This window comes from Marmota monax, unplaced genomic scaffold (genome assembly GCF_021218885.2).
Source record: "Marmota monax isolate L192 unplaced genomic scaffold, Marmota_monax_Labrador192_F-V1.1 WCK01_AAM20220418_F8-fsc00113, whole genome shotgun sequence".
Classification (NCBI taxonomy): domain Eukaryota; kingdom Metazoa; phylum Chordata; class Mammalia; order Rodentia; family Sciuridae; genus Marmota; species Marmota monax.
The window spans coordinates 241233-251398 of record NW_026694479.1 but is presented as its reverse complement, the minus strand read 5'-3'; the positions used below and the strand labels follow the sequence as shown (position 1 = coordinate 251398).

The window sequence follows — 10166 nt, the reverse complement described above, 5'->3', positions numbered from 1 at the left end:
CCGTGCGCTTTGGCGTCTCCACTTGGGCGCATTACTCAGAGCCCTCTAAGCGCGATTGTTTCTCCCTTTCTAATGACATTTACCGGATCAAAACATGCTGTTAATTCGATCAGAAGGCTTCACCCTCCCTGACAAAGCCACAATAATTTCTCCTGAAGTTTGTTAAATTGACCAAAATTAGGCAAATGAATAGGGGTCTGTAGGCGCCCCCTCACGCAGGTGACGTCGCATAATGCTCGCCTGGGCCAGCTGCATTCCCCCTTTTCTTCTCGGCCCACTCTTCTCCGTGTTGCTCCCAATCCTCCCACCTCCCCCTCACACACACACACACACACACACACACACACACACGCCTGCCTATCCTCCCTCACCCCCTGGCATTATTAAAATTTAGCCCAATGAAACTATTCATACTTTTCAATGGACATTTTCGTATGGGATAATAGGCTACAAATTGAGCCTCTTCCCCCCACGAAGAGAGAGCTGGAGGGGGGAGAAAAGAAAGCAAGCGATGTGGTCAGGGAGTAGGGGGGGAGCGTCGCGTGCCAAAGACCCGCGGGAGGGGCGAGGCGAGGCGGGAGCCTCGTGTGCCAGCCGCAGCCCCACACCTGCCGGGATGTCCGGACAAATAAAGCGGTGTAAACAAAAAGGGGGGAGATGGACGTGTCACCAAGTCGTGTGAGAAAAGCCTGGGAACAAACGGGGCGCCTCCGTCTCCAAGAGCTCTCCCTTGAACCCGGCGGAACAGCCTATTAAAGGCTTACTTAATTACTTTAATGACTCTGGACAGGCTTTAAAACGCACTCGGCGCTGGGACGGCGGGCTTGCTGGGATTTGTAAACAGGCGATCGTGTGAGACTCAGCGGTGGGACTAAAGGAGGCGACACTGTTTTGTGAGGGTCCTCGCCCCCCGGTGCCCGCAGCCACTGCGCCCCTGCGCTCCGCGCCCAAGGCTGCTGCAGGCGCTCGCTCGCCCGCCGGCTCCAGTTTACCGCCTCCTTTTCCCGCCAGGGCTGTTGCCATGCAAATGTTATTCCTCAGCCGATCACGTGTCCTTTGAAGGGCCACGTGGATTAACAAAGCTGATCTGCCCCCAGCTCACCCCCCTCGGTTGCTAATTTTTTTTTCTTAACTTCTTTAAAACTGATCTTGAATGCATACATCCTCCAAACGCAGATCCCCTAATCCTATGGAATAATTCAACTCGTGAATGCACTTGGAGTTTTAGATGGCCGCTTTATAAGGCAGCCCCTCAGAGTTGGAAGGCTGCAGTCTACCTGGGACACTGGAAGAGGCACACGAGGTGGAAAAAGGACGGGTGCCTAGCGCCACCGCCTCTCCCGAGGGCGCATACTGACCAGGATGTCAGACAAGCTCAAGGAACGCAGAGTGAGTCGTTGCGCCCTGGTGGTGTAGGCGTATGACTCACCCACCAGCCACCTGGCTAGACCGATGGGAGACTTTTCCACAAGGGATTTTGCGTGTGGAGGAGTCCTAAGTGGTTTGGGAAGGGGATGGAGATAAAGAAAGGAGAGTCCTCAACCTTAAGAGGGGAGAAGGTCAAGCCCAGAGGCTGGTGGCCACCTCTCCAAAGCCCTGACGCTCGGCACGGCTCAGTGACCTGAGCGGGTAGGGTGATTGGAAGTGGAATGCGCCAGCACCAGCGGGAGGGGACAGAGCTCCCTTGGTCCGAGTTGGCGGAGGAGGATTTCCTTCTTGGGGAGAACCTCTGAGCACACAGCTACTATAGCGGTGTCTTGGATAACATCCTAAATGTAAAAACCTCTGTTCACAGAGAACCCCTGTTTCTCATAAAGTGATAGAAAAGCGGAGGAGAGACCGAATCAACCGTTGCTTGAATGAGCTGGGCAAGACCGTGCCCATGGCCCTGGCAAAGCAGGTAATATTTGTAGCGTGAGCCGGGTGCCAGGCGTTGAGAACCCTCCACTGTTACTCCCCGCGGAGATGTGTGTGGACGCTTCGAGTACCGGCCTGGCTCACCTGGGACCTGAGCACTGATTGAACCTTATGCGGCTCTCACGCAGATCCGCCTTAGCGTTCTACTCTCAAGTCCCCTCCAGATAAAACCGTGCCCTCCCAGTCGGTTAGAGTTGGCCTGCGACCGCTGGGCCGCTTCAAGGAACCTCTCCTTTTGCAGAGTTCCGGGAAGCTGGAGAAGGCGGAGATCCTGGAGATGACTGTTCAATACCTGAGAGCTCTACACTCTGCTGATTTTCCCCGGGGAAGGGAAAAAGGTGGGCGTGGGTTAGGGAACCGGAAATCTGGGCCGGGAGGTTGCGCCACACTGAGACCTGGGGGCTGGGAGTGGGAGTGAAGGAGCCTCCCAGACAAATCTACTAGAGGGAAGTAGCCAGAGCAGAGGGACAAAAGGGGGTCTTTCTAAAGCGACTGTCCCGCTTGGGCGACGGCGAGGCGGTGAAGGAGAATGGTTTCTAGAGAGGCTGGTTCCGTCGCCTTTTTTCAGGTGGGTGGGTGTGGTCAGGCTCTGCGGGGAAAAGGGATCTTCATCTGGAGTTTCCAGTCTCTCAACTGTGAAGAGAAGAGCGCGCGCTTCAAATGAGAACTTTGATCGGAATATGTGGTGGGAGATGGCCAGCACCCTCCTTAACTCGCGATAGGGAAGGAACTGGTTAGGATTCTCCCCCACCTCCCGCTTTGCTACCATTTTTCTTGCCCCTTCAGCAGAACTTCTAACGGAGTTTGCAAACTACTTCCACTATGGCTACCATGAGTGCATGAAGAACCTGGTGCATTACCTCACCACGGTGGAGCGGATGGAGACCAAAGACACCAAGTATGCGCGCATCCTGGCGTTTTTGCAGTCCAAGGCCCGCCTGGGCGCGGAGCCGGCCTTCCCGCCGCTGAGTTCGCTCCCGGAGCCGGATTTCTCCTACCAACTGCACCCTGCGGGGCCTGAGTTAGCAGGCCACAGCCCGGGAGAGGCCACTGTGTTCCCACAGGGCGCTGCCCCGGGGCCTTTCCCCTGGCCACATGGCGCTGCTCGCAGCCCGGCGCTGCCTTACGTGCCCAGCGCACCGGTGCCGCTCCCAAGCCCAGCGCAGCAGCACAGCCCTTTCCTAACACCGGTGCAGGGCCTCGACCGGCATTACCTCAACCTGATAGGTCATGCCCACCCCAACGCCCTTAACCTGCACACGCCCCAGCACCCCCCGGTGCTCTGACACCCCTCCCCCACCCCGCTAGTTTATTCTTCGCTTTGAGCGCTGCTTAGGAAAATGCTGTATATATTGTACAGGTGTAAATACTGTGTTATCAAAATTCTGGGTGAGAAAAATTATTGAATTATTTTTCTTAAGAATCGCCCCTTGACAATAAATGTTTTCTGATAAAGACCCAAAGAGATGGATTTCTTTGTTACATGCTGTTGCTCATCCACAACCATTCCCTCTGACATGCCAAGGGAGCGATGCCAATAGGGGCCAAGGTAATGGCCCTCAGTAATTTATATGGGAAAGAATCCCGCTGCGGAGTCTAAAAGAAAAGGAGTCTAAATGAAGCCCTACGCATTTCTTAGAAGCATCTCTTGGGCGTGGGATTCTCAGCTCTCCAGGTGCTCCAAACCTCATCCACCTTGCATGCATCTTAGGCATTCGTCTCAGATAAGGGAAGAAGGACAGAGGCGAAGTACTGGGTCTCTGGGTCGCAGAATACTCAAATCTAGGGGTCCGCCCCAAACTCGCATTGACAAACTTTCTCACCAACTGGGATCTGGGGCCCCCCTCCTACCTCTAGGAGAATCTCCCGAGCGTGCACAGGTCCGGGATCTGCAAAGCGAGGAAACCTGGAACTTCTGGGCCCATAGCAGAGTTCACAGCCTTAGCACGTCTCTATAAATAAAATAACAATAATAATAACTATAAAAATTTTTAAAGTGGGTTGTGTGCATAGCAAGTAACGTTCTGAGTTATGCGTTGAAGTTTGCTTGACAGCTACTGGGAGCCAGAGGGCTCAGGGAAGCGGGTATTGCCTTCTGCGCACAGGCAGTAGGCAACTGAGAGGCCCGCACAGGCCTGGCTGGAAGATGCTCTTTCTCAGGGAATTGTTGAGCTAGAAAATACTCACCATCAGGCCAACGGCCCGGGGTCCAGACGCTGGGTTTTCTGTTCAAGTCTTGTAGCCTGCAGAGAAAGGCTCTTCAGCATTTTCCAGGAGAGACTTTTTTTTCTTTTTTAAAAATCTCATTTCAACCAGATGTGATGAGGAAAGTCTGAGGTATAGGTAAGACTTGGCTGGTGATCCTTCAGGGTATTGTGGTGTTCAATTCCAGTGGATTTGTGCCCTTCTCACAAAATAGTGGTATATTTAAAATAGCAGGCTAAAATCATATTTTTCTAAGGCCCAAGCAGCAAAGTAGGCCTCCAACTTGTTTTGTGTAAATAGGAAAATAAAGAAAGTTTCCAACCAACTCAAATTGTTTGTGGAGATTTAAATGTTTTCCAGCATTGTTTTTTTTTTCCTCTGAACTTCTTTTGTTTCTCAAATCTAAGGGTCCGCCCCAAACCTTTGATGTCCTTTAAATAAATAATTTGAAATTGTGTAGTATCTTTTTCCTCTGTGTCCAGAGGCATTTAACAGAAAGTTAGTGAAGTGATTTGCCTTCTCTCAGATTATCCAGGACTGTAAATTAACTTATTTCCTTTCTCTGGACAGGGTTTAAGAGAGCCCTGACCTGGCCTGTTTACAGAGGTCATGGAGTGGGATGACCTGCAATTTGTAAACCATCAAACTTCATTATATAGATAGGAAGAAAAAAAAAAAAAACCTTCATTTCATTGTCCATAAAATGAAACTTATTGTATATATGTTTTAAGGGGGGGAAATCTAAGAATATCAAAAAAAAAAAAAACGTCTTCTTGTAAAGGATTCTTGAAATATCTTTGAAATGTGAGTTACCACTTTCCTTATGAACTGATAGAGCTGGAGCCTAGAAGAGTGAGATCAGTGGGCTTCCTGGATAACGAATATACATGGGGCAACATGGGATAAAAACAAATTATGCACAAATGGGAGAATGGATGGTGCCCATTATTCGAACACATGTCTTACACCCATTTTCATCAGGGCTGGATACAGAATATGAAGAAGGTCTTTCAGGTTTTTTTTTCCCCCTCTAAGCATTAAGCCAATCTGAATTCCCTTTGGCAGTGAAGCATTAAAGATATAGTGTTACCCTGGAAATATAAATTATTAATATATTCAGCATTTTTGTCACTTCTCAACTGTTAACCAAATTAGACAAAACTTTCTTTTGCTAAGTAGATTTTCTCTTTGGGATTAGCTTTGGGAATGCACAGGGCCACCACAGTAAAAACTTTGGTCATTTACATATAATTTTGCAAACTTCCACTGGTCCATGACAGTCTTTGTACCTCAAATGTTGGTATTCTTGATTTTTTTCTTTCTCATTTAACTGTGGAGGATAAAACCCTGCTTTGGATTTACAATGACTTTAGGATAAAAGTCTCCCTCCCCTTTCTCTCTTTCGTGTGTGTATGTGTGTGTGTGTGTGTGTTTTGTGTTTTTCAGAAACCTTCCTCCGAAGTCCCAAGACACAATTCTCTAGTCTTGGCCAAAAGTCAAACTTGGGATAGTTTGACTTTGCAAAAGATTAAAAATGTCACTACAAAATGGAATTGATTCAAATCACATTGTGACTTTAATGTGTTCTTTCTGCATTTTCCCAAAACACTACTTTCAGCCTCTCTGTTTCAGACCCCCACCAGCCTTCCCCCTCTGTCTGAGTCTCTTATGCCCAATCCCTCCACTCTTTCTTTAAGTAAGTTGTATAGTAATGGTTTCCAAGAGAGGCCCAACCAAACCCAGAAATAACAAAAAACAAAAACCAGTGGGTTTGGCTGGAGGTAAGCCATTGTGATGCCTCTGAAGGGGGCAAGCTCTTGTTCCTTGGGCTTCATCCTTGAGTGGGCAAGAATAAAAATAATCATCCCCATGAAATCAAAGGTTTTCTCCAGGGGCTTGAGGAACAAAGCTCATGGCTGGTGCTTTGGGTATGTCCCCGTGGCTCTGCAGGGCTGGAACTAGTAGCTTCCAGGCCCTCCAGCCACCCCTGTGGAAAAGGGCGGTAATACAGAGCTCACTTGTGCTTCCAAGCGTTATTGAACAAAGACAGCCCCGTGTACATTGGGGGCCCCTCCAGTCTAGGCTGCTAGTTGCCAGGAAAGAAAGGTGGATGAACTGCTATGAAAGTTCCTGAGCCCACAGAGGTACTGAATTCCTAGGAACCTGATAATGGATGTCTTCACGGAGTCACAAACCAAGAAAAGGAGGTGATGCCTGGAATGTAGCAGGAGCTCAACAGATATTTGCAGAATGATTGAATGAACTATCTAACAGTGCTGAGGCTCTTGGAATTCTGTGTCAGATCCTCCCAAATCTCTTCTTTCTGTCCCCAATCCCTCTTGTGTCATCAAAGATAAGAAAATAATTGTGTGCTGCCCCAGAAATCTGTGCCTTAAACTACACATATTCTGAGAATTATCAGGAGCAATTGCTGTACTTTTGCCTAGGAATCCTACCTTGCGGTCTGCAGCAGAACACACTATCTGGCTTGTTTGGTGAAGAGGGTTAACTTCCTGTAGGCCTAGCTAAATGCAAACCTCAATAATCCTGGATTTGAGGACTCAGCTTGATGGAGTTGTTCTTTTCATGTGAAAAAAGATCTAAGACTGAGCTGGGTTAGATTTTACATTCTCTTCTGCTTCCTTAGATATTCCAAATGGCTTCTGAAACCAAGCCTCCTAGATTTGAGTAGGTATGTGACCTTAAATAAGTTGCTCAGGCTCTTTATGTCTGTTTCAGCATCTAGATAGAACATAGGTATACTAAAAGAGCATATCTCATTGAGTTGCTTTGAGGATTAAGAGAATTAGTACATTAGCTCTGGGCTGGGGCCCAGCCGTTAAGCACACCTGAGTTCAATCCCTGGTACAAAAAACAACGGAAGGCCTAGCTAAATGCAAACGGAAGGAAGGAAGGAAGGAAGGAAGGAAGGAAGGAAGGATTGTTGAATTAGTTTATCCTCAGCCCTTTTTATTTTTGAGACAAGGTCTCACTAAGTTACTCAGGTACTCACTAAGTTGCTGAGGCTGGCTTTAAACCTGCTCTGGACACTTCTGGGACATAACAGACGTACAATAAGTGCTATCTATAATATCAGTCTGTTTCTCATCTCTTCTAAAAAGTCAGTGTCATTGGGCCACCTCAAACAAAACAAAGAAGCCTGGCAAACCATTAAGCAAATCTTCAACCCTAGGAATTTTTTTTTTTTTTTTGAACCCTAGGGTGTTGAGAGCCACAGCCAAAGGGGTCCCAGCAAACTTTCAGACTGCCAGCTGATGATTGGCTCACAGCGCCCCAGCAACTTCTAGCTGATTGGCTCCTCTGAGGTGCTCATTCGGGGACTTTTTTGGCTCCACCCACGCGACCCAGCCAATGGGCCTCAAGAGCAGGAGGAGTGGGGGAGGTTGAGAGGCTTGTGGGAAGCCAGTGGTGGCAGTTGGGCTCTGAGGGGTTTTCCTGAGGAGCTGTTTTGTTTTGCGTGTGTGGTTCTAAAAATAAAGTTCCTTTCTTTTGACAAGTGGCTCCTGAATTCTGCGCAGCCGGACTGTGGCACTAGGGGAATTTTCTTTTTTTAGGGTAAATGGGGGTCAGGATCTCTAATTCCATCTTGTGAGCAGTCTTGGGGCTATGAGTCCTAGCCCGAGATATGAGGGATAATTAGAACCCCTCTAATAAAATTTGAGTGCTATTTCTCATACATTATTCTTAAAAATATTTTTAATCAGCACATAATAATACATAATTGAAGGGTATAGAGTGATATTTCGATACATGCATATAATACATAATGATCATATCTGGGTAATTGATATATCTACCATCTTAAATATTTATACTTTTAAAATATTTATTTTAAATTCATACATGGTAATTGTATATACTTCTGGGGTAGAATATGACATTTCAATACTTGTATACAATGTTTAATGATCAGATTAGGGTAATTGACACATCCAACACTTCAGATACTTATTTCTTTGTGTTAGAAACATTCAAAATCCTTTCTCCTCACTGTATTTTAAATATACAATTAATTACCAACCAGAGTTACCCCACTCTGCTACAGAAACATTATAAGTTATTTTATCCTATCTAAATGTACCCCTGTATCTGTTAACAATCTCTCTCTGTCCCTGCTTCCCTTCCTCTTTCCCAGCCTCTAGTAACCATTATTCTACTATTTCTATGAGATCAACCTTTTTTTTTAGCTTCCACCTATGTCTCATACTTTTTATATATAGAAATTTGGCTTTATGTTATTGAACAACAGCCCTTATACCTGTGTTTCCATATTCTCTCTCCTCATTCTAATGCCTATTAGAATACCAATCTTGGCAATAGCAATTTTGTTTAACAAAGGGGAGATAAAGTAATTCAACATTTCTTTTCTTTTTTGTACCAGGGGTGCTTAACCACTGAGCCATATCCCCAGCCTTTTTTATTTTGAGACACAGTCTCCCTAAGTTGCTTAGGCCTCACTAAATTGCTGAGGCTGGCTCTGAACCTGCGATCCTCCTGCCTTAGACACTGGGATTACAGGCATGCACCATCTTGTCTGCCTAATTCAGTATTTCTTATATACACTTTCTTTCTTTCTTTTTAACCCCCTTGCAGTTTTGGGATTTAACCTGGGGCCTTGAACATGCTAGGCACATGCTCTACCACTGAGCTGCATCCCCAGCCCTCCTTAAAAGTACTTTCTATGGCAGCTTTAAACTCTTATCAGCATTTCTATCACTGGTTGCACTTAAGTTTTCATTCCATTTTTTTCCTTTTGTCTATCCCATTCATCACCTGCAACTTCACTAGAGGTTTCAGGGCCAGGTCAGATCAGATATACTTTGCCACAGATAAAAACCTTGCTGCAGACCCCCAGCTCTTTGCATCTGAGCCCTGACTCACCCCCTTTCTCATTTGGGTTTCAGTTCCCAGTCCTGCTAGTTTTTGGATTTCTTGGCTCCTGACATCTGACTCTCTAGCAGGCATGGCACTTTACTCCATAAAATACAATTAGTGAAGAAAAATATTGCTGCACATGGATGAAAAAAAAAATGGGGGCAGAGGAAAGAGTCACCCACTGAAGAGAATTGCTAGGTGAGAGCACCAGGGACCCAACTGTTTTGAATCATTTGGGAAGGTCTATAAATCTGTTCATTATATTCTTTGACCCGCCCTGTATATACTGGGCAGACCAGAAGCAAAGCACAAGGAGGGCTATAGGTGGTGTTACGCTGAATGGAGACATGGGAGAAAGTGGGAATGTTATTGAGACCACAGAAAGTGGGTAAAGGCAACTTAACAGAACAGGAAGTCTGGGCTAAGCTAAAAAGAGAAAGGATGAGGAAACCCTAGGTTCCAGGGAATGTGAGTACTTCTTGCTTTCTCTATTCCCAACTGTCCTTATTCATTACTTCTACTTAAAAATCAGGAGTCAGCGAAAATATATTAGTTAAAACTTTATAAATATAATGAGACCTTCTTACTACAATATTTCTAGAAGATCTTTAGCAATGTTTGCAATGACACTAGAGTAAGCTTCCTCTGATATTGATATTGGTCTTTCACAAAAATACATTTTCATTTCCATTCACTAGTACCAGGACTTTATTTTATTTTATTTTACACAATCATAATTTCCATTTTATATTTGTCAGAATATAGATTTGTGGTCTGGCCCTGCTGCTCTTTCTAAATATAACATATAATACAGCAAGTGGAGATGATGTAAGTTTTAGGACTGGAGATTACAACTTTTCTCCATACTTTTGAAATATACAGCCATAATGAAATCTCTATACTCCCAGCAAACTGGGTAAGCTTGAGGGAGCCAATTCTAGGTACTTGGAGAAGCTGTTCTGGAGAAAAGTCAAACTGGAGGGAAAGTCATTTGCAAATTTAGATTCTGGGGATAAGCCACAATCTATACATTTGTGAAAAACTCAGAGTTCTGATTTCCCAAAATCTTTGGTATTCCAATTTACAGTAAAAAGACAGATATTAACACACTTGAATCTTGTGGGTATTATATTACAGCTCTATCAAAA

The 10166-nt window shown here is 45.7% G+C and overlaps 1 protein-coding gene across 2 annotated transcripts; it reads left to right on the top strand.

Annotated features, from left to right (window-relative positions):
- The first annotated feature begins 1362 nt into the window (after positions 1 to 1362).
- Positions 1363 to 3203, top strand: Helt (helt bHLH transcription factor). Of its 2 annotated transcripts, none has more exons than XM_046419038.1 (4): positions 1363 to 1389; positions 1796 to 1900; positions 2159 to 2255; positions 2707 to 3203. In XM_046419038.1, the coding sequence occupies exons 1-4, from the start codon at positions 1363 to 1365 to the stop codon at positions 3201 to 3203; spliced, it is 726 nt and encodes a 241-aa protein (XP_046274994.1). The 2 variants fall into 2 exon arrangements, with proteins under 2 accessions (XP_046274994.1, XP_046274993.1); XM_046419037.1 differs by having other exon boundaries at positions 2704 to 3203.
- The last annotated feature ends 6963 nt before the right edge of the window (positions 3204 to 10166 follow it).

What these genes read in the sequence shown, in the direction of transcription:
- Helt (XM_046419037.1), top strand. Translation starts at nt 1,363, where the DNA reads ATGTCAGACAAGCTCAAGGAACGCAGA. An exon ending in CCATGGCCCTGGCAAAGCAG is followed by an intron (nt 1,901 to 2,158) that starts GTAATATTTGTA and finishes CTCCTTTTGCAG; the next exon opens with AGTTCCGGGAAGCTGGAGAA. An exon ending in TCCCCGGGGAAGGGAAAAAG is followed by an intron (nt 2,256 to 2,703) that starts GTGGGCGTGGGT and finishes TTGCCCCTTCAG; the next exon opens with CAGAACTTCTAACGGAGTTT.